Source organism: Ciconia boyciana, chromosome 3 (assembly GCF_034638445.1).
Source record: "Ciconia boyciana chromosome 3, ASM3463844v1, whole genome shotgun sequence".
Lineage (NCBI taxonomy): Eukaryota > Metazoa > Chordata > Aves > Ciconiiformes > Ciconiidae > Ciconia > Ciconia boyciana.
In genome coordinates, this window is record NC_132936.1 from 127,370,962 (window position 1) to 127,393,586 (window position 22,625).

General features: G+C 46.7%; 2 protein-coding genes across 7 annotated transcripts in view; one reads left to right on the forward strand and one right to left on the reverse strand.

Annotated features, from left to right (window-relative positions):
* ANAPC1 (anaphase promoting complex subunit 1) overlaps positions 1-15,230 on the reverse strand; it is a 34,477-nt gene extending 19,247 nt beyond the window's left edge. The window contains exons 1-21 of one of the 3 annotated variants that reach the window (XM_072857609.1): positions 14,857-15,230; positions 14,551-14,712; positions 14,324-14,375; positions 14,026-14,135; positions 13,546-13,628; positions 12,356-12,417; positions 11,914-12,059; positions 11,174-11,394; positions 10,323-10,532; positions 9,570-9,665; positions 9,011-9,101; positions 8,831-8,896; positions 7,798-7,935; positions 7,325-7,465; positions 6,878-6,938; positions 6,152-6,339; positions 5,247-5,321; positions 3,935-4,200; positions 2,845-2,936; positions 1,752-1,900; positions 13-91 (exon numbers count right to left, since the gene is read on the reverse strand). In XM_072857609.1, the coding sequence (XP_072713710.1) occupies positions 13-91; positions 1,752-1,900; positions 2,845-2,936; positions 3,935-4,200; positions 5,247-5,321; positions 6,152-6,339; positions 6,878-6,938; positions 7,325-7,465; positions 7,798-7,935; positions 8,831-8,896; positions 9,011-9,101; positions 9,570-9,665; positions 10,323-10,532; positions 11,174-11,394; positions 11,914-12,059; positions 12,356-12,417; positions 13,546-13,628; positions 14,026-14,135; positions 14,324-14,375; positions 14,551-14,712; positions 14,857-15,069 (2,701 nt within the window). In that variant the 5' untranslated portion in view covers positions 15,070-15,230. Of the gene's footprint in view, positions 1-12; positions 92-1,751; positions 1,901-2,844; positions 2,937-3,934; positions 4,201-5,246; positions 5,322-6,151; positions 6,340-6,877; positions 6,939-7,324; positions 7,466-7,797; positions 7,936-8,830; positions 8,897-9,010; positions 9,102-9,569; positions 9,666-10,322; positions 10,533-11,173; positions 11,395-11,913; positions 12,063-12,343; positions 12,418-13,545; positions 13,629-14,025; positions 14,136-14,323; positions 14,376-14,550; positions 14,713-14,856 lie in introns of all 3 variants that reach the window. The other 2 variants (XM_072857608.1, XM_072857607.1) reach the window with 2 other exon arrangements.
* An 8-nt stretch (positions 15,231-15,238) lies between these two features.
* MERTK (MER proto-oncogene, tyrosine kinase) overlaps positions 15,239-22,625 on the forward strand; it is a 28,261-nt gene continuing 20,874 nt past the window's right edge. The window contains exon 1 of one of the 4 annotated variants that reach the window (XM_072857614.1): positions 15,239-20,347. In XM_072857614.1, coding sequence (XP_072713715.1) covers positions 20,212-20,347 — 136 coding nt within the window. In that variant the 5' untranslated portion in view covers positions 15,239-20,211. Of the gene's footprint in view, positions 20,348-20,558; positions 21,250-22,625 lie in introns of those variants that run through there. The other 3 variants (XM_072857612.1, XM_072857611.1, XM_072857610.1) reach the window with 3 other exon arrangements.

Here is a 22,625-nt window from a genome sequence, read left to right on the forward strand (position 1 = left end):
AAGCATCGTTACCTGACGTAATCTTGTACAAATAATGGGAGGCTTCGTTAGATACAGCGCTCTCATCACCAAGTATATACAGAGCCACACTCTGGACAGGAAAGAGACACCGTAATACAAAGTCACTTAGTGCGCAGATATTGCTATACTGCCTGTCAAAACAGGCAGAAGATAGCTTTAATAACTTAAACAGTGGGACGGGTTTATTATGAAAACTTTGTTAGTAAAAGGAGATTGAAACAATTGAAGCAAGGAACAAACTTTTATGCTTTGGGTTTCTATCTTGAAGTTTGGAAAAAATAAGTCCCAAAACAATTAACTGAATTTTTCCTAATAATTGTTTCAAAGGTAAAAAGAAAGAGATCTTCTAAACAGAAAAACATGTTCGTAGTCATCTTTCCCACGTTTCTCACATTTCATTTAACTTCTCCTGCAAAACACACACATCTTCTACAGACACCATTTTTCACTCCGTTTCCTCCACATCTTTAATATTGGCTACTTTGTGAAGGCTCCGAGTGAAAAGTTGTTCCCCATTCAACGCAGAGTCCACTTCAGCTCTCTAGCCAACAAACTCAAAGTGATCTGTCACCCTATTTACTTTTTGATACTGCCAGACAAGCTGGCATGCCAAAGGCAAAAGTCACAGGTAAAAATCTGGTGTTTTTCATTAAGATCTTCCGATAAGATACACCGCCGACATGCCAGCTCTGACCTCTGCATCAGCAAGTCAGGCGGAGGTAGGAGAAAAGACAGTGTTGGAAAGACACAGGCGATAGCCTGAGGGAAAGGCTACAGTTCTTCAGAGCGTGAATGCAGAGGCAAATTTTAAGTGAAAGCATCAGCACTTTAAACAGTCTCCGTGCTGCTGCTTCAACCCTCCACACTCTGAAGCAGAGGACAGGCTGACTCCTGGCAGCTCATATCAGGGACTCTGCAACTAATCTTGGATGCTTGGGTCAGAGCAGAGTCCCTCCTCCCTGTTTTTCCTCTTCATCCACCTCAGGCTCAACACCTCTGCTCCAAACCCTGTATTGGCAGGTTTTCTCCATAAACGCTTGGTGAATAAGCAAGCAAGGCTGACGAGGCGATAACATCAGCACTTATAACTACTCATGCAACTAAATATTTATGTTGTTACATGCCCAAGAAGAAAGTCGGGAAATTCTCACTCACAAAATACAGTTAGCTTTGAGTTACATTATTACTTTGCACATGCCACTACTGCAAACCACAAAAAACAACATAAGCAGTGAAGCATAGGCTACTCACTCTGCACTCACGAGCTCTCCTTCCCAACCTCAAATACCTCCTCCCACCTGCTAAAACTCATCCAACACCCTTCAGTAATATTAAAGTAATAAAAGAGAAGAGGGGACTCAGCGGGATTTCTCTCTGCTAAACACATATTATTCCCCCTGTGGTGAGGCTGACACTGCACAGTTTACTATACTGCAGGGGATACTCAAGAGAATTTCATGCAGACAGATGAGGTCTACTTAGTATGGAGCAGCAACACTTGGAGATGCTTAAGTCTGCAAACAGTACAGCTACAGCAGGGTTACTTATCACAGGCTCAGTACCCCTCCAGTATGCCCCCGTTGCTCCTCACAGGACGACTCAGCCCTCTGTTATTTGACTTCCCACTGGGGACACTTCACTCGCAGGAAATTAAGCAGCTGGGGCAAACCCTGGCCGCAGTGCTGCTACGCTGACAGAATAAAGCACATCCTTTTTGCCAAAGTACATACCAGTACTACCAGTTTGCTCCTTTCACAGATTCCTGGTAAGTAAGGATAAGGCTGCACCCCTTCTCCCTTCAGACAGGAACTCAGCCACTGAAAGATACTTGGAGGCTCAGCAGAAAAAAACGAGGGATGGTGCATGAAACCTGTTTGGACTTAATAATATGAACAGCAATGACACTGAGTTCGTGGCAAATGCACAAAAATTCTCCACTATTCCCAAAGCAAGCCCTACGGTACTTCTTTTAACAACAAAAATATAGTATTTCCCCAAAACGTTACAGATCACATCTCCCTCCTGTTAGATTGGAAGTTTAAGGCTAGACAGTAATGACAACTTGAGACATCTACCCATCTTTCAAGAACAAAAATTATCTCAGCCCATGGTGAAAAGGAGTAAGTATAATGAGTAATTCTCAAAAACCTCCCTGGAACAGTCTTGTAATTCAACAACATTAAATTGTTTAAGTGAGAAGACAACCTAACTACAACCTCTTTGCCTTCCCTGTCCACAAGCATGAGTAGCAAAGCCTGAGCAATGCTACGAGATTTATTTTTTGGTCAGAGAAACTGTAGTTTATCTTACCTGACTAGTACATTTCAGCTGGTAGGACACTAAACAGGTGCACAGACAAGATATGACCTTATTTTAACTTCAAGTTTTGTGATTTTAGCTTTGATTTAGTTTTTATGAACTATAAACTGAGAGCCTGCCAGCCTAGCAATACTTTCCACAAGAAAGGCACATCTCACTACCAGGCTTTTCCACAGTTGTCTGCTAAGATTTCTCAGCCAGCCTGAGCTGGGAGTTTGCCAAGGCGAAACCATCATTCCCTCCCAAGTCCTTGTTCTGCGGAGTGTCCCATGAGGCACTGGAGGCACCAGCTCATGTATATTATGCTAATTTCACTCCAGTCTTCTTAGGAGACTATTAAAAACAAAGGAACAAGGCAGCCTCAGCACTGTGAGCACAGTTTTGCATATTGCAATTAAGTCCTGACCAGCTTTAAAGGGAACAGTTACCAAGACGCTCAGTATTAAGAGATGATTTGCACATCATTATCACTGAATATCCAGCTTTGCAAAGCCTTAAACTCACCTTGATCAATTATGCAAGTCTGTCTGGAGGTTTTTATGAGGGCTGGATAGTCTCTGTAGTAATAATCTATATAAGCTTCAAGTTTTAAGTCCCTAGAATGAGAGAAGGGTGAATCACATTAGAGGGGGGGGTGGGAGGGGGGGAACACGCTACCTTCCTACATTTCTGTGACGTTTTCTATTGAGTTTTTTTAATGTTTGTGTACGTACTAGATATAAGGAGGGAAGTTGTGACTTCCTTAACTAAAGGCCACTCATGGGCACTGCCCATTTCCTAAGCAGTGAATCTGCGCGTTTAAATTTCCCCCAGTGCATTTCTCTTCAGCTGTCATTACGCTTTGTCCCACACCACCACCGCCTAAGGTGTGGCCACTGTCGCTACAGTTTCTTCCAAATTCCAACTGTTAAAGGTAGATAACCTGCTGGGTTATCTGCAAGACATGAATGCATGCAACAGCTGCCAGCCTCAAGACACACAGTCTTTCATTCCAGACTTGCTTCTCGTTGGCATGATAGAATAGAGGCCAGGCCAATCTCTTCTGCACTAGGGACTGGATGCCAATTCTGGGAACCATTTAGCCAGCCAGCTATAGTAGGTGCTACTGGGGAAGAATCTATAGCCATAGAAAAAATTTGGCAGAAATAGCAAATACAACTCAGGGAGTCATTACTGGGCCTTTTACTTAAACATGTATATGTATCTATCTATCTATATGCTTGCAATGCAACTTGGAGGTGGTTGTGGAAGTCCTGAAAATGCAGTCACTAGCTGCAGTGAAGATGACACAAACAAACAAGAATATTTGACAGATCTCATGAGCTGAGCTGTGGCAAAAACATGAGCTGCAGCACCTAAGATTTGTGAATCACACTGATTGATGTTGGGAAGCAGCCAGAGCTATGTAAGAGATTTGCTACAGCAAACATCTTTAAGCACAGTAAGGTTTTAAACATTCATTCATTTTCTTCAAATACATGAAGAGTCCGCTCCACTTTGGGCAATCCCCAAATTCCCCATAAAAATAATACACACCCGTCATCAAGAGACACTGCATGATATATAGTATCTGCAATTTGTCAATTGGGCATACCTGGCCAGCTGAACCAGAAGAACAACAAGCGACCGAATTCCTTCTCCCATTAGACTATTCAGTTTGAGCTCCTCGTAGATGAGATGAAGAACAAAGAAAATAGCAGGAATATGGGTGAAAAGAAGCGTTGAGGAATCCAAACTGAGGGTCTGTGAAAAGTCATCCTTCGGAGCCAAAACTTCCAGAGGGTCCAGTCGCAAAGCTTTGGCAACAGGATGAGACTCAAAATTCCTATGGTAATCAGAGCTCAAGAGATATTCCCAGTCCTAGACCAAACAGAGAAGAGGCAGAGGTTCCACAGTGAACATAACCTTCCAGCAAGATAACTCCAAAGCACTGTTACGGAGGAGGTTTTTTTCCCCATAAACCAATACAAATGCGATTGCTGCATGGTAAATGTGCTGCACAAACCCTGCAAGCCACAGAGATTCAATTGTTAAGTTTCATCCTTTTTTTTTTTCTCCTCCCCTGTTGTGCATAAAAGAATGAGAGCCTTATATTTAAGAGAACAAGACAAAAGAAAGCCAAGAGTGCCTTCTTTGCACCAATACCCTGTGCATGAGACCTCACTGAGTATTTATGCAATCCACCTAGTGCTGCCAGCCTCCTTTGTACCTCCCCTGCCACAGCACATCAGGCACTAGATCCTGACCTTTGTTCCATGCAGACGGTAGTCCGTGAGCCCATGGGCTCACTGAGCTGTCAACCCACAAAAAGTTAATAGCACAACTGGACCACCACAGCTTGTAAGCCTCTTATGATGGGACGATAGTAAGCCTCATCCGCTTTACTGTTCGACTATGTGAAAACTTCTTATTCCTGTCTAGGCAAAACCCAGTGAATCAATCTTAAACACCCACTAAATTTGGTGAAAATCAGCGCATTCAGTGAGGTATATAATTTGGTGCTTCTATCTTGCTAAAGGTGCTGAGTCGCCATGGGAGTGAGACAACTTCATTTTAAAGGGATGAAGCATCTAGGAGAGATCTGCCATTCTCAGGAGACTATCTGGGATTGCTTTGTGATCCATATTAAACTCATTCCTGAGTCCAACCTATTTCTCTGGAAGCGAGAACCCTGACAAGCAAGGTCACATGATGCAGCCACTGCACAGGGCAAAATAACTTTTCTTCCCCCAAAGGCTTGTAATCTCAGACAAAATGTACTACTCAGAGGGTGTTTCCTCTGGTTTGCCTTAAAAAAAAAACAAAACCCAAAACAAACAACAAAAACCCAAAACAAAACAACAAACCACAAACCAACCAAACCACCCCCCCAAGGTTCTTATTTATAAAAGAAAACGATTTCTTACTTCATCTGACCCTGTTTCTGATGGTCTAGCCTTCTTTGGAGCAATAACTGGTGAAAGTGATCCTTCAAAATCAAGCTGCAAGAAATAAAAAGATCAGAAGTAGCTCAGTATTGAAATTCCCAAGGCTGCAGAAGCGAATCACCAATCATAACATCTGAATTCAAACCAAGCATTACATGACATTGCTTTAGGTGCTTCTATACTTTGCTTTCATATAAAACATATACTTCAATTAGATTATTCTATATACAGCTAGTTATTCTAGTGTACGGTACATGATTTCACAGTTTGACTGCCTAACATCTGGTATTTACTAGGACAGAGGAAATACCGTGGATGAGCTAATGCTAGTAATGTAGATATACTGTAATTGCTTTCATTTCAGTTGTACACACATCCTTACTGGTTTTTTTTTTCCTGCAAGTACTGTACTTGCTAGCAGGAAACCCACTTACAGAAAACTCCAAATACATTCAGTAAAATAGTTGGGAAAAAATAGAACTTTAAACATGTAATTCAAAAACTATGTGGAAAACCCCCTTTAGGAAACAGGAATGCGAGTTGTAATCTGCATTTCTAGTGAAAACAGGCTTAACATGGATTAGGTGAATCAAATCCTTAATGCATCAGTGTTAGTCATGAAACGGAGTAAAATCTTCATAATCTATTTTTATTTGACCGAGACAGTTAGTGTTAAATACCTTATAAATATATTTAATGATAAACACAGACTAAAAGGGTACACCTGAAATTTAGAAGTATAGAATTTATTTGATGGCATCTTGTCATTTAAGACAAGATACAATCTATTTCTGACTTCAGGGTGTCTCTAACCATCTTGAACCTTGAAGAATTATCAGTAGCGTTAATGTAAGCTAGGAAAACAACCATCTGAGATTGCTTACATTACGTGTCCAGGACAGTCTCTCTGTGTTGTAACCCATCATATTCATAAGACATGTTACAAATAAATTCCATTCCGAGTGATAGCTTGGTCCTCCCGGAGCATTATAAGCATTGTACCACTTGACAAGCATCTGTACCGCTATCTCCTTGGGCAGGATAGCTTTGACGCCTTGCAGACATCTTTTCACTGTTGGGAAAAAAAGAAAAAGCAAAAAAAAAAAGTAGGTGTGTTTTCCATCTTACCTCCTGGTACTCCTTCCAATCATGCTATAAATCTCTACAGTTCTTGGACCTCCTTTTAACTCTCTGGAAACTCTTTCAATAAAAGCCACACCACACAACATCCAACAGCTGCTCCTTTAGTTCAGGTTAAGCACAGCCCCTCTAATTCACCACACAAAGGTGGATAAAAATTCCTTTTTGCTCGTTACTGAAACCAGCTTGTGTCTGAACTGGCATCTCAGCCCTTCCTCAAGCAAGAACATACACAATAGTAAAGAGCAAAGCAACCTAAAGAACAAAGGAAGTTTTAAGAGTGGAGCGGGTGAAGCACTAAAAGCAACAGAACACACCTAAATAAATGGTAGCAGCTCTAGAAGGCAAGTTAATAGAGCTTGGAATACGTGGTACTGAATCATTACAGTCTAAGCTATGCACAGACTACTTAAAAAATGAACCCTCAAAAATTGTGGAACATATTTTATGTGATGGATCCTGAATCATACCTAGTTCTGAAGTGGCGATTTCAGGAATTGTAATCCGAATCATTGTATTATTGCTGAGTTCCTGGAAAAAAATAAAAAAGGTAAGAGTCAAATTATGAAATGCATGAAGTAAAGCCAGGGTCCTTTTCTATCAACTCAGAACTCATTTATGTATTAAGCATATTCCTAATTCCTGGCTATTTGCTACACTAAAGATTTGCAACCTCAGATGCTAGCTCCATGAAACACTTAATAGATCTTGAGCTGCCTCACTTGAGGGAATCAATTCAATTCTGTGACTTCTAGAGTATTCTACAGAGAGAAAAATGTGGAGCCACCAATGCAGGCGTGATATTTTGCTGATAATCAGGAGCGGCTAGCAATGTCTCACTATGCAGTAGAAGTAAACTTGACCCTCGCTTTGCTTTGCTAACAAAGCGTTGACTCAAATTACAGGATAATACCTACTAAAGTTACTCTGTTGTGGACAGGATCTCTCAGAGCATGAATGAAAGTCCCAAGCTGCTGAAAAGTACAGTCTTCGACGTAAGTCGAGTCATGAAGTTTGGAAGAATCTCTTAGCTCTGGAACTGGTGACAAAAGCACACCCTGAAAAGTGGTAAAAGTGATTGCTTAAATTGAAATAAAAGGATCTGAGCAAAGGACAGCTAAAATTTCAAAATACTTACTAGTACATTAAGAATGGCAAACAACTATAAATACCTTTCCAATCTCTGCCTCAGACCTTTTACAGAAATCATAAATAAATAAATAGGGCAGCACTAAATAGATCTTATTTAAACACTGTTTATTCAGGGGCTCTACAGAAGAAAAACAAAAGATTTCGCTCCAAAAGATACCTTTAAAAAGTTAAAATCAACCGATCATTTGAAGCTGTTACAAATAAACCCTTTCCAAGGCAGGACTTCCTTTCCTCTTACCTCTTCTAGAGGCCCCAGATGCTTATTCAAAGGCTTGGATGGAGTGCTGACACTATCCAAGGGAGTACTTGGCCGAGGCATTTGGTTGGACATTGTCAAGGATGGAGCAGGCAGCCCGGGAATAAAAACCTTCCCCACCTTTTGGTAAACAATACATAGGAAAACAAATAGTTGGTTTTCATGCCTGTGCTTCCATGAGCTTGCTAACATGTACAGACATTATCAGATTTTAATATCTTAAAGGAAAAGTTTTCAGAAAACTGGGTATGTACTTAAACTAAAGTGTCTGAAGAGATTAAAGATTACTTCAGGTAATTACTTTCTTCAGATGGTGACACACTAAAAAAGCTACCATATATGGTCAGTAGTGTGCATTCTTGCTACAGGTCTACTCCCACTAAAAGTTCTAGCAGGGCTTCACTGAGAAAGCTCTACTTTCAGAAAGTATACTTTTTTTTAATATATATACATATATACGTATATACACACATGCACACACACACGTACAAATTGCTATGTCTAAGGTTTCTGCATACACAGAGAGAACATAGTGCATCTCTATAGAATTTAAGAAAAAGTTTTAATTATTTTGGATTAATCATGTCCATCCTAATAACAGCCCTTTGTGAAGCAAAATAATTTGACATCTAAAACTATCTGACATGCTACAGAGAAGTTTGAAAGATTTTTGTTCAGGAATAATTCTTATTTTCCATATTCTTGAAGTTTTCTTTCTTTAAAAGCATTGTATTACTTTAGTATTTTACCATCGCTGAAAATAAGCTCAGGAGACTATTTAGTTGTACCACAAGGTGCCACTGATTCTTCAGAAGGACCTTTCCAGCACCGCACAGAAACTACCCTTGGTACGTGAGCACAGCCACCTTCCCAAGCAAGTCGCAAGCAAGCAGCAGCCTACGGTAGCTTAAAATGATCCCTTGTAAGGTATGCTGCACACGGCATCCCTCTGTACAGCCCGGTTTGTAATCAAAGATTCAAACATTTATTTGGGGATAGGAAAACTGTTACTTACCCGAACCACTCCAGAATAAAGCACTAGATTTCCACTGCCTTCCAGAACCAGCAGCGTATCAATGCCCTGTAAAAATCGAGCAGAATATTCAGCTTCTTGTATTTAAGTAAAGAGACAACAGGTGGACAATGTAAGTGACAAAGCAGGACACTCCTCAAAAGTCCATACAGAGGTTTGTACCTGCACTGGAGCTGCATCCTTTGCTTGAATATTGGTAACAGAACCAAAGATCAGCTGCGACTTATCGTTGCTCTCTTGAAACTTTACACACCTAGAGATTTGAGAAAACAACAGGAAACATAAAAGGACTGTCCTGTCTGTTGTTACAGAAAGAAGATAGAAAATTAAAACCATGTTGCCTGGTGCAGTTACTTTTATTGTGGTATACTTGGTTGCTTCCTCCTTCCTTTGCTTGTTTTGCCCTGCTAGTCAACTTATTTTTACTCTACTAGTCTAATGAAAATCCCCAATGTACTTGTAAGCGGTAAAGATGAGGATAAATAAGAATATCATTCAAATTACAGTGAACATTGTTTCGCAACTTCAGTTTTATTTAAATAGGCCAAATCACCTATGCCACCACAGTTAAAAACATGTCAGATAAGAGCCAGTGATGTACCACATACTGTCATAACAGATTCCACGAGCTGGAGGAATAAGTAAGTTAAAACCCCTATCTAGCCGGTAATTTCTAGAGTGCTCCTCTTTGTTCACCTGTCCCCAAGATAGGGATGCTCACCGCAGCTGGAGCTGGGATTCCACTAAAAAGCACAAGAACTTCTGCCCACAAAGGTCAGTGGTAATAAACACTTTTGATGCTTGGGAATTCTTCTCTCTGTAAAAGAGACACAATGATCAGCACACTGTTTGGTCTACTATAAAAATTTTAGTGAAGGAAAGAAAACACAGTGCCCACAAGCTGTAGGGTCACACTGGACTTCAATTAGCAGTGCATCAAGCTGCCAGAACGCACCAGTCTCAGTTTCAGTCATTACTCTTGAAATCGATTTTCCAGCACTCCAATCTTCACATTCCCCCCTTTTTGGCATGCAGAGCCCCACTTTTTAGCATGCACGTGCTATTTGGCTTTGTTCTCCTGTTCAATCTTAGGTTTTATGCTGTGTTTTGCCCCTTTTGATGGTAACACAGAAAGAGATACTCCCCCTAGAAGATCCAAAAAACCCCAAAGCAATGATCAGGTTAGAACCTACTTTGCTTTAGAGATCTCATTAAACCATTCCCCAGCTCAGACGGCTATAGATAACACAACAGGTAAAACTGTTCCAAGTGCCCAATTCCCTTTTAAAGATAGCCACACACTTAGCGAGCATCGTTTTTCCAAAAAATTCGGAAGTGCAGGTCCACACATCTATTTTAAGGCAGCATCATTTGCAGAAAGCACACACACTAAAATAAGCTGTTCTTTCACTTTATTCCCCCCCCCCCCCAATGGAAATCCAGAACTTCTCACATCCCAACACAAGCACCTAACCTCATGTTTGTGACTGTTTCTGTCCACAGATGATCTATACACAGCTCAGGAACAATTGGTTCAGTTTCTGGTATGAGGAAGGAATCACTGGAAGTGCTGTTTGGCGAATGGGTAATACTGTGCCTCTTCGGTGACTGCGCATTACTGGAAAAGTTGAACCTCTGCACTCCTGAGAAAGAATGCACTCCCAGGGCAGGGGAATGAGAGCGGCTGCAAGCAAAGACGTAAGACACTACTGAAGAGTGGATTTACGAAGTCAGGTACAGAATCCCTGTTAATCCAGGGATAGAGACACTGGTAGAGACTTTAAAAAACAACACACAACCAAAACCACCCTAAACCAGTAGCTAGTTCAGTATTAGCTTCCTTTAGCAATACACCCTAGCACAGAAAAACATTTCTCTAATTAATCTCCAATCATCTCTGTCAGAATTCAACAGATGAGATTTCAAAAGTAAGAAAACCAACATTAAGTTGCATGGTCCATTCCATCACAAATCTCTCCCAACCTGTTCCCTCTAAATATGGCTTTCTTCAGAAAAGCTGACTGAAAACACACCTGGGACTCAAAAGACCTGCAGACAGTCCCTGACTCCACTACAGACCGGCTGTGCGATGACAGAACAGCCTCTTTGGCTCCTGCACACCAACTACCCTCTTGTGCTATAGGGATAATAGCATACCAAGCGTCAAAAGGGCATTTCAGATGCTGCAACAGAGGAGGCACCTGCACCTTAGACGGACAAACTTGTAACAGTAGAGAAAGACAGACAGCAATTCCAGATGTGCATCCTATTCTACAGCTCGTATTCTTTGGTATCGTCTGTCTACGCATCGTGTTCAGCACCCACCTCAAAGCAGCCATGTTGGAGATAGACGGTGAGCGGGACTGCATGCTGGGCGATGACACCGATCTGCTCTGGCTGTGGATAGACGAGTAGTTCTGGAAAGGGGAGCCCACAGGAGAGTCTCCTTTTGAGAGGCTTCTGAGATGAGCGGTCAAAGAGCTGCTCGTGGCCATGTGCTGCGGTGTGCCCATCTGCTCCGAGAACTTCAGCACCGTGTTCTGCTCCTGGGAGAGAAAACAGTCAGCACAGTCGGCCAGGAAGATGCTCAAATAGCTTGTTTCATCAGTCAGGTGTTAAAAATTTATGCCTAGGTAGGTGCTCAGCTAAGAAGTTATTCCTACCAACCATGCTCTCTCACTCCCTGTGGCAGAAACTACTCCTATGGTTTTCAGGGCACTAAGTTGTTTGTCACTTTTCTTACAGAACACAACAGGTTAAGCAGAGTCAAAACCTTCTAGTACAACGTAAGGAGTAGCACGATAAGCACAGTATACTTTGTGACCATCACCACCACGTGATCTCCCTGACTGGGGGACAGGCAAATACATGAAAGAGCCTATTTAAAAAAACAAAAAAAAACCAAATCACAAAACAAACCAGACCCCACACCAACAAACATCTTACTCTCTTATAAATAAAATAAATCACAAATACCAGGCATTTCTAACACACACAGCCATAAGGGCAAGTAAACACACACAAAAATGGTTGATAATGATATTTAGTCAACAATGAATTTGTACCTCTGGCTTTACTCTCCGAAGAGCCCAAACAGTATGTAAACTCTGCACAGTATCATAGGTCATCACAATGGAAGGTTCAGCATTGAGAAATACGATCCTCAAGGTGTAATCAGCAACGTACTGCACTCTAGCAGAACCAAACACGCCTGCTAAAGAAGCAGTTAACTTCAGTTAAGGTGAAAGCATCATTTCTCCAGCAGTGTTATCAGTTACAGGGTTAGCATTTTTCATACCCTCTTTCTTCCACAATCTGGGTTTCCCTCCTGAACAGTTTCCCTGTTCATGAAGCAGCTAACACACCCCACTTCTGGTTTATTGAAAGAGTGATTATTTGCAAATTTTGTAATACCGAAAACAATCAAGTGACACATTAAGCGTTTGATACTATACTGAGGGACTCCAAGTGATACACCTAAAGACATAAACTTACCTCCAGACTTACAGACAAGAGGTGTTATCTCATCTAATGGGTGTAGCATGCTGAACATAGTAGGCAAAGGTTCTCTAGAAAGAAAACAAACAGAGCATTTTCAAAACGCAAATGCTAACAAGCATAATTGTTCTCTCTTGTAGCTGGTACATGTGCTGCAATCCCAAAACAGCTCCTCAGACCTTAACAAATCAGAGCCTGAAATCTAACAGTAGGGACATATATTCCGTTCACAGAAGCTTGTTGGATTAACTGAGTAGAGTCAGACAAAGGCTGGTGTATCAAACAGGATGATTAGGTCTTGTTTTACATCTCAGAGCACTTGAGAATGACCCCACCTGGTGGCCACACGACAGACTTTGGCTGGCCTGAGTGAAGAGAGCTGGCACCAGCTGAGTGAGAAGGAGGAGTAGGAAGAAGAGAAAGCCCTTAACCCAGGCTCAGCTTAAGAGTTTAGGTTCCACAGCTCCCACGTCCCGGACAAGTAGACAGCCGTCAGGTCATTTGTCTCCATCACAGAGCAGCAATCAAGCCACCCATCTGCTGTGGCAGTAGCAAAAGGAAGAATTTTCACGGAAAGCCAGCTTGAGTAGGGTCAATCATGATTTTTGCAATGCACCCTCTTGAACATTTTCAGGACCTCTATTTCTAATCCCGACTCTTCTGAAGACTAGAGAATCACAAGTGCCTGGAATGGACACATAAAGCCCAAGAGAGAGCGAGTGGCTGTATTAAAGCTGCTCATCAGCACACCATCCAACTCCTTACTCTGCTTCTCAGCGGTATGCCCAGCCACAGAGCACAGGGTCTATGATCCTCACCAAACAGGTAACAGGATGCTCCATACATTTAAAGCATCCTGCAGCTGAGAGAAAATGTCTCAATGACAATTAGTCAGTGAATCTGAGCCTGGAACCAATTCCCAGGACAAACCTTAATGAAATCAGGCTAGTAACATCCATATTGTGCCTCCCATATCCTATTCCCAGGATCACCACTCCCAACTAGTTCTTCACACGCTATCAGAGGAATATCACGGATTGTCAGTATTCAGCCCCTTCCTGCTATTTCCTGGTGTTTCACCCGATTTCACCTGTCCCCATCACGAACACACAGATCTTTTCGTTATTGCTCTTCAGCTCTTGCACTCCTGTGTTAGATTAGCAAACAGTCTATAAGGGAACAATCAAAGCATTACATACCTGGGTGGACTTGGAGGTACTTCATGCGAAGAACTGCTGCGCTCAAATAACAAACCATATTTTGTTGGCCAGACATTTGCGACCTATAAAAAAAGTTACAAGTATATCTTATGACCAAAGGAAAAAAAAAAATCAAGTACTTACTATATTATGTTTCATATTTGAGTATTTCCTTATAGCCAAATAAGACGTTTAGGCCTTTTCTTGAGAGAAGGGTAATGTAAATCGGAGCAGGTTCTCAGACTACGAAGTGGTCATACCCATACTTTCCCACGTCTTACACTCGGCTGCCACTACTTCCAGAAGTATTCAGTGCCCTAACCACAGAGCCGCGCTTTCATCAGCTTTGTCGCTTTCACCCACGGAGCGAAGAACTCAGGCAGCCACCACCAGCAGCGTTTTACGCACACCTCCCCACTCCAACACAGCGTGCAACCAGATAACAAGCCCATTTGTGGACAAAGAAAGTACAGCGCTTACCTGAAAAGGCAAAGCGGCAATGTAATCCTTTCCCTCTATGCTATGCACATTTATACAGGAATTCTGCAATATGCAGATACATTTCTCTACTATTTCCTCACTGTCTGAAACTGGGGGAAAAAGGAAAAAAAAAAAAACACAGTAAAGTTTCTCTCTTTCCTTAGGCGTCCTCTCTACACAAAATGTAAACTTGAGGAGGAGCAGCTGTCTTAACACAGCAAGTCTTGATGACTAAACTTATGCCAAGAGAGCTGAACTCAAAACATTCGTCCGGCATTACAGTCAACAGGAAACTTACCATCAGCTTTTTCAGACTTTTCCTGGGGTATAGTGAAGTCGCACCACAAGGCCTAAAATGAAATACAGTAGAATTATTTCTGAAGAAGGAGCTGATGCTGCTACACAATGTCATCTTTCTATATTTTCCCAAATAACCCCACCTCAGAACACTGTTTGAAAACAGTCAGCGAGTATTTTTTAGCTAACGTGCATTCATTCAGTTGCCACCTTTCCACGTTTTCACACCTGCAGAACGGGGCTGTCGACAGTGAAAGCCTTATAAACAGTAGACGCTTGGTTTTTACTTCCTTTGCTCCAGATGACCATATTGCTGGCCACATACAGCTCTTCATCGTAGTCCACTTCTTCCCCGACATCACTGACGCCTTTCCTCAACTGCCAACTTTCCTGAAACACAAGATTTTTTTTTTAAGGAAAAGTTACAAGACCTGCCGGTGTGCTCACAACAGCCGGCCACCGCTCAGCACTCATGGTTTGGCCGATTTATTCAGGAAGCCAGAAAGCCAGGCCAAGGCCCTCGCTGCCTCCTACCCGCTGCCGCTCGTGGATCGTCACCTCGCGGAGGGACCCCACCAGGCCGGCCGCCCCGTCGGAGGAGCAGAGCTCGGAGGCGGGCTGCAGCCGCCTCAGCTGGAGGGTGAGGGCGCTGGGGTGGCGCCGGCAGTGCTCGCGGCCCCGGGGGGCGAACTCCTGCAGGTCGCCGGCCGCAATCATCGTCGCCCTCTCGTCAGAGTGGTCCGACATGGGGGCCCGATATCCTCATTATTTCTGGGACGGACGCACACCCGCCGCGACCGGGCTCCGGCTCCCGCGCCGCCCGGGGGCCACGCGGGAAGCTGCAGCGCGGCTGGGGCGAGCGCGGACGCCGGCGGCGGCGACGGCGGCGGCTCCTCACACGGGCGCGGCCATCTTGTCGCTCCCGCCCTGCCCCGCGGCGCCGCGCGGGGGACGCCGGGAGGGAAATGGCGGAGGGCGGCGGAGGCAGCGGCCCGCTCCGTCCCCGCAGGGGCCTCACGCCGGGCCCGAGGGCGGTTGGTGGTGTCTGCTGAGGGGAAGCCTGCTCAGAATGCTGCCTGGGGGTGGTACGGCCGCATTGATCTTTAAAACGGAACCGCTGGTGTGTGGGTGCGGTCCAGGCCCCCGGCAGCCCGGTGCCTCCCCCTGGCAGAAGAGTGCTTTGCGCACCGTGCCACCTCAGGCCCCTGCACGCCCGTCCCTTTCCCACCTCCCAAGGCAACTTTCCTCATAAACTTGGACCTGTCTCACCCCTCACGAGCCGAATTGTCACTCTGTGCCTTCTCTTCGGACTGCAGCCAGCGAACAGCCAAAGGACTGTCCTGTAAATCCCTTGAGGCCTGCGACAAAATCCCCCCTTACAGCCAGGCCTGTATTTCTGCAGTTAAAATACTTTAACAGCCTCTACACTGATGCTTCAACGTCTTTTTGCTTTAAGGTGTGGAAGTTTATGGGGTGCGGAATTCATTTACCTGTACAGTTTGAGCAATATGTATGAGCAGTTACTTTCCAAAGGCAAGCATGGTGCTTAGGAAACAGAAAACACAATATACGTTAGGCCATTGCATAGGACTGGCAGTGCTTCCCAGGCCCTGTCACTTTGCAGTCGTCAACAGGCCTGCTGTACAACCCTCCTCACGAAATGTCAGATGCTCGCGTGGCATGGATTAGCACAACTCGTTGGAAGTCTGGGCTCCACTGACTTACACCAGCTAAAAACCCAGCTCCTGATGTGCTGGTGGTCAGTGCCCGAGGCGGCTGTTCTCCTTTCTTGACTGCAGAGGTTGTATCATCCACCGTCCCTCCTGAACGGGTGCAGGGACAGCCTGCAACACTTGTAAAGGCTAAGGCTGAGGGTGCCGAAACCTTCGCAGCTGCATCTCTGACTACCAGCACTAGGTGTCAGGCAGTTAGCCCGGCTTTTATGATGAGAACCGCCAGATTTTGCCAAAGGAATGACGCCTTGACGTGCATTTTTGTATCATCAAATGTCACCCATGTGTAATCGGGCCATTTGGGTTCCAGCGTCTGCTGTTCCGCCTTGGTTGTGGTGTCGCAGCAAAACGTGCAGAATTCGTGCTCCGGGATGTCCTCAGCTGCCAAAATCTGCTGGGACAATCAGATTATTTTTATTCTTTTAAGAACAAGTTTCACTGATGAGATCAGCACCGCGCTGTTAATCTGCCCATCTTGCAGGCGCTGTAGCACACACAGGCATCTGTACCACGCGGACGTGTTGGCAGTAAGCAAGCTTATCCTGCGGTCGTTTCAACCATTCATACGTTGCAAAATGAGCTCTTTTCTTTACCTCTCACCTAGCTGCTCACCTAAACAAGAGGGTGTTGCTGGCTACAGATCACAGCCAGTTACTAGCTTTCAGCATAGCACCATTCCTGCAACAGCATACTTTCTCCATTTGCGTCCAAGTAGCATACCAGAAAATGCCTTTTTTTTTTTTTAATTAGCACCTGTGGTGTGAAGCACAAAAGGAGCCTGTGTTTGCCTGACAGGCAATAATAACAGAACAAAACCTGTATGAAATACCCTGATGGGAACTGGAAGGGTAGCGCATTCTGATGAGGATGATTTTTTTTCAAGAAATTAGTTTCACATGAGAAATCAAAGCAGGAGGGAGAAGCTGATGAAGAGCTGAAAGCGTATTTGAAACCGTGGTTCCAGCGTGTGATTTGGGAATCCTTGGTTCAAGTCATGACAATAAGGACTATCGTTTTCTCAGAAATGAGAAGAAGCCTGCTGGGGAAAGCCGGGTTTAAGAGAAGCAAGAATTCACCAAGCTGCAGAGTGCTTTCAAATTGTACCACAGCTTCTGGCAGGAAGACAACCGGAAGAAATGGTAGCCTGGATCTACAGATCCAGCCAGGGACCAAATTTCCATATGGAGACAAATGGAGGTATTTACACAAATAAGACTGTGAAATACAAACAGCAATTTTGTGGGCAAGTAAGAATGCCCGGGGCTCAAAACAAGGAAGGTTCAAGCCAGCGTTCAACCTTTGGAGGTGGCTTTCTGCTTTTGTGAAATAATTTGCAGACCAGGAGAAATTGTCCTCGGAAGAAACAGCTGAGCCAAGGGACAGAATGTGCCTGGTAAGAGACGTAGCGTGTACCACGTGCCCAAAGAAAGCAGCACAAGAAAAAAGGCTTTTTAGTAGCACCACAAAATGTTCAGTTTTCTCTGCAAATTGTTTGCGAGCTGCATCCTGTGGCCGGGGTATAACATTTAACGCAAACGGGCCATCTGCCTTGAGCTAAAAACATGTTGCCAAGAGAGTTTGGTATTTCAAAGAACAGGAGCCCCTGCAAATAAAAATAAAAATAGACACAAAGAGGAAACAGAAATAAAGGAAAGAAGAGGTTTAGCAAAATGAAAATAAAAATACAGAAATAGCAAAGGGGGAATCTCAGCAGAGAAAAGTCCAAAGCCTGATTGCCGAGTGCCATTTCTGCTAACTGGTCTGATTTCACAAGTATTACATTGCCTCCAAAGTCACTGAGTAGTCTTCAGAAGAAATGGTGTCAATGCTCTGAAGTGAAACTGCAAAAAACCTAAAGGGTCAAGTTCAGGCAGTTCAGGTTCAGGTCAGGTTCTAGCCTGGCACCGCAACGCTCTGGGGTGCCTCTGGGAGCACCTAAAGCACTTGCTGGGATCCTGCTAAAAGCAAGGTGAGAATACCTGTGGAGCTGCTGATGTTATCGGAAGGGGATTATAACTTCTCAGGCAGGCAGAAGCCCGTGATGATAGACGGGCATCTTCTGCTCACGAGCAGGACTCTGCGTGCATACGTATACAAAGACAGCAGGAAAACATGGACTCAAAGGGCAGTGGCCCCTCCTCGGAGCGATGGCCTGGGTGATGGATCCGATAACCTTTGCACTGGAGAGCCATGGGCTGAAAGCGTGGCTCAGAAACGGCCGGTACCTGTGCAGTTGCCTGCACTCTGCTCTGCCCTCCTCTTTTGGAAGGGGAGAGGTGGGTGCTCCCGCCAGCGTGGCCGGTGCTGCACTACAGCACCCGGAGAGCTGTCAGCACGACTGGTTTAGCTGGTTCAGGGTCGGATCCTGGTGCTCAGACAGAGGAGACAGGCAGCCTTGGTTTCCAATTAAAGGTTTTCCCTTTGTTTTGGTCCTCCTTCCTTTGACATCAGTTGTTTTTTTTTCCTCTCCCACTGCCCCGTGAGGGCTGCGAGGTATTTCTAGGGCCAAACGCCGGCTGATGCCCAGCCCCAGGCAGCGAGAACAGGGGATGCTATTGGGGAGATCTTGTGAGTCCGGCCACGCATGTATTTTGGGACCAAAAAACGCAAGCTGTTTGTGTGCAGACCCTAGCAACTGTTGAGTTTGGGCTCTGAGGTATGGAAATAACGTAATCAGCTCAGAGGGAGGCTGTCGAGGCTGCTCCCGAGCCTGTATTCCATATGCTGTTGGAAGGAGACCGAGGGCGACAATATGCTGGGCGAGGTGGAAGCTGCACGTCACCAACCCACGAGCAGCCCAGAGTGGTCAGACTGTCTCCTGCCGGCTGGTTCCAGGCCTTTCCTATCACAAACCTCGCCTGAGAGTTTCTCCTCTGGTTTCTCCTCTCCCTGTTTCTTCCTCCCCATCCATGTACCAGCCTCTTCCTCACATCAAGCTGTGCCCAACTGAACCACAGCAAACCCTATCGAGCTGGAGACTAGTTTACACCAGCGCTGAGCAGAGACCAACCTACTGTAAAGAAATGACCCAAATTAGGGGATTTGAGAGAGCTGCTTAAATCCTCTTTACGTGCCCATGTGTTCTCATTGTTTATTTTTTTTCCTCCTCTTTCGTAGAAATTCCTCCTGCTTCCTCGCCTCCCGTTAGTGGGGCAATTATATGACATTATCCCGATGCGAGGGGCTGTTTCCCCTCTGCAGCCCGCAAAGTCCAAAGGCCTTTCCATTGCTTTGTTCCCCAAAATTGCAAAGCCAGCAGCAACGGGGAACGTAGCCAGATGAAAGCGCACCCGTGCGGCAAAGGCTGACCACAAATGACAGCCTCGTGTCAAAGAGCCAGCCTGGAAAGACAGAGGGACAAATGCCTGTCCCCCGGTCTCCTCCTACTCCCTGAGTGACGTTGGATGCATGGGGAATGCACTCAAAATCTGGAGGAGAAGCGACGCTGCGGGAGCTGCACGGAAGGCGCTGGCTCTCAGGCACCGCTGAAGATGCTGAGTCTCCTTGCAGCAGCTTTAGTACATTTTTCTTCTCCCCTTTAATCTGGGCCTCCAGCGACACGTGCCCGCCCTTAGCTGCTGATCACTTCAAGATGTCAGAAGCGGGTCTGGAGCGAAAGAGGCGGCGAGGGGGGAAATTCAATCTCTGTCACCAGGGCCTGAGAATATGCAGTGAATAAGCAGCTTTGCAAGTCAAAGAAGTCTGGGAGTGATTTGTTCTTTTTTCACTGAACTTAAGACGTTTTTTCTCCCCAGTTGGAGAAGATTTCCAACTGGATTTCGTATGGTTCTTTTCTTTCTAACAGCCTGAGAAGTGCACTGCCCTTCCCAGCTCTCGGTATAAATTATACACAAACAGAAATGAGTAGCTTCAATGCAAAGCTGTCTTTTTCCCCATCTCTGTCTCCATGGTGTGCTGAGGCTTACCTAGTGCTAATCGGACAAAACTGACACCTCTTTTCCTAACTTTGAGGCTTTGGGAAGACTGTAACAGGCTGCCGGAAAAAAAGTTACACCTGTGTCATAGTTTTGGAGAATTTTATGTGCAGGGAGCAGAATGGTTGCAGCAGGGAAACGCACTGAGGTCACGTCAAGTCAGACTGGCTGCTAGTTCCCCAAATCCCAGTCCCTTCCCATTTGCGGTGGGGGAAACGCTGATGGCCTCACTACGGCTTGGTCTCAAACCTCTTCCAGCACGGCCAGCGTTTGGGACAGGTTCTGGATACCCAGAAACTCCTTCGTTTCCTTCCCGTGCCGTCAGGAGAGGTGTTCTGCTTCACTCCCTACTAGACGGTGCGTGTTGCACATGGGTTTCACTTGGGTTTTCTTCCTTTTCTCATTGTGGCTTGGTTTTGTCTCTGTCCCCTCTTGTCCTGCTGCTCTGGTCCAGGCAAACGAGGAGCGGTGCTTTCAGCAGGAGGAGCGGTGCTTTCAGCAGCCCGTGCCCTTCCTAGCCTGCAAGGCAGGGTCCTGTATCTGGTCCCCTGGGCAGCAGCGATGTCCCCACCTTCACAGCATCACGGAATCGTAGAGGTTGGAAAAGACCTTTAAGATCATCGAGTCCAAACGTAAACCTGGCACTGCCAAGCCCACCACTACACCGCGTCCCTAAGCACCTCATCCAAACGGCTTTTAAATCCCTCCAGGGCTGGGGACTCCACCACTTCCCTGGGCAGCCTGGTCCAGTGCTGGACAACCCTTTCGGTGAAGTAAAATTTACCTTCTCGGTGTGGGGCTCTGCAGGAAGGGGAGGGCTGGGAGGAAAGGAGCTGCTGCTCAGCACATGGCAAGCGCAGCCCTCGAATACCTTCCTGGAGATAAGGCCAGTCCCCTGCACGCAGGACTTGTCCGCCCACGGAGGACTGAAACACCAGCTCCTCTCCTCAGCGCCAGGGATCGCCCCCAGCCTCCTACCGGGGCCAAGCCCGGGCACCTTTGCGACCTGTGGGGCTTGTGGGGCGGGGACGGGGCTCCGGGCCTTCGGTCCCGCCCCACGGCGAGGCCCCGCGGGCGGGAGGCGGGCCGGTGCCGGGCCGTGCCGGGGCGGGCCGTGCCGGGGCGGCAGCGCGCCGAGGCGGAGCGGAGCGGAGCGGAGCGGAGCCGGTGCCGCTGGCGGCGGCGGGCGATGGGCGGCGGGCGGTGGGCGCTGCTCTGGGCGCTGCTGGCGGCCCTGCGCCCGCCCCGCGCCGGGGCCGGTGAGTCCGCGGGGAGCCGCCGGGCGGGGAGGCCGGGGGAGCGCGGGGGGGGCCCGGGCTGGGGCGCCCCGGACGGCCCGGGGGTGCCCGGGCTGCGCGGGTGCCGGTGGGCGCGTCGGGGGTGCGGCGCGGGGTCCCCCCGCAGCCCTCTCCCGCTCCCCAGGGGAGCGTTTTGCCCGCGGGTGCGGCTTCGTCTCACCCTGGCAGCGGCCGGGTGTTGCGTGGGCACCCCAGTGCCCCCCGCACCCCTCTCCTGCTCGCTGGGCCCGGAGACCTCAGCAAAGCCCAAACGCTGCGGGGGAGCTCAGCAGTGACTTCGCTGCCGCTCTCTGGCAGCAGCGCGTCCCTGCCAGCCCGGGAGAGAGCGGGGTTTGCCGTCCCGGGACGCAGCTCTGCGTCGTCGTCGTGTCCCAGCACTTTGCTGCGTGATGTGCCTCTGCTTGCTGGGGACACCGCGACAGGCAGGGACCAAAAGCTGCGACGGGTCAGCGGGGCTGGGATTTATCCCGTTAGCCGTGAGCCAGCTGCGTACCGGTGCTGGGAAAAATCACCGGGAAACACCGCGGTTTGTGGCACGGGGACGCGCTTCGCGGTGCTGTCGGTCTGCTGGCTTTTCAGCTCCACGTGCTTAGTTACCTGCAAAAAGAAATGCAAAGAGGGAAGAGTAGTTTTTGGACTTAAAATGTGCCATCACCAGGGCTGCCCGACGTTTGGTCGCAGGCTGTGAGCTGCTGGGGGTTTATAGCCCGTGCTCAGGGGTGCTGGGGGGTCTCGGGGTCGGTGTGCGGATGGGGTGTAGCAGGGAAGGCGGGAATGCGAGTGTTTGCTTTGGGCAGGGTGGAGGGAAAAGTCTTGCCTCTGTACCAGCGGGAATCTGCAGTGAGGGGAACTCACTGTGGACTTAACCAGGACCCTTGGACTGGTTTATACAAAAAGCGTTTGAACCCCAAGCGTCTCTTTGGAAGTCAGGTGTAGCCCTGGGGGAAATTCACTTCTTCTGACAGCACCCGGCGGAACGGGCAGGTAGGAAACCCCGCAGGCAGGGGCTCTTCATTCCTCCTCACATCACGCTCCTGCCCTGTCCGGCTGCGAAGATACACTCAACAAATGCCTGAGCAGAAAGCTGCTGTCAGCAGGTGAATTACTTCCAGTAAAGGGAAAGCCAGGGCTAGGGATGTAGGGAGCTTTTTGGCAGACCTGGGTGTTTTCTAATACCTTCCTTAACTGGGACTGCAGTGGAACGACTTGCCGTTTCAGTTGTGGGGTGCGCAACTCCCTGCTTTTTGTTTTCCTCCGTAATAAAGTATCTTGCCTCTAATAGCAGGCAAGACTTTCTTGTTAAAACTCCGTTCTCCAGGCGAGTAATGGAGAAGGCA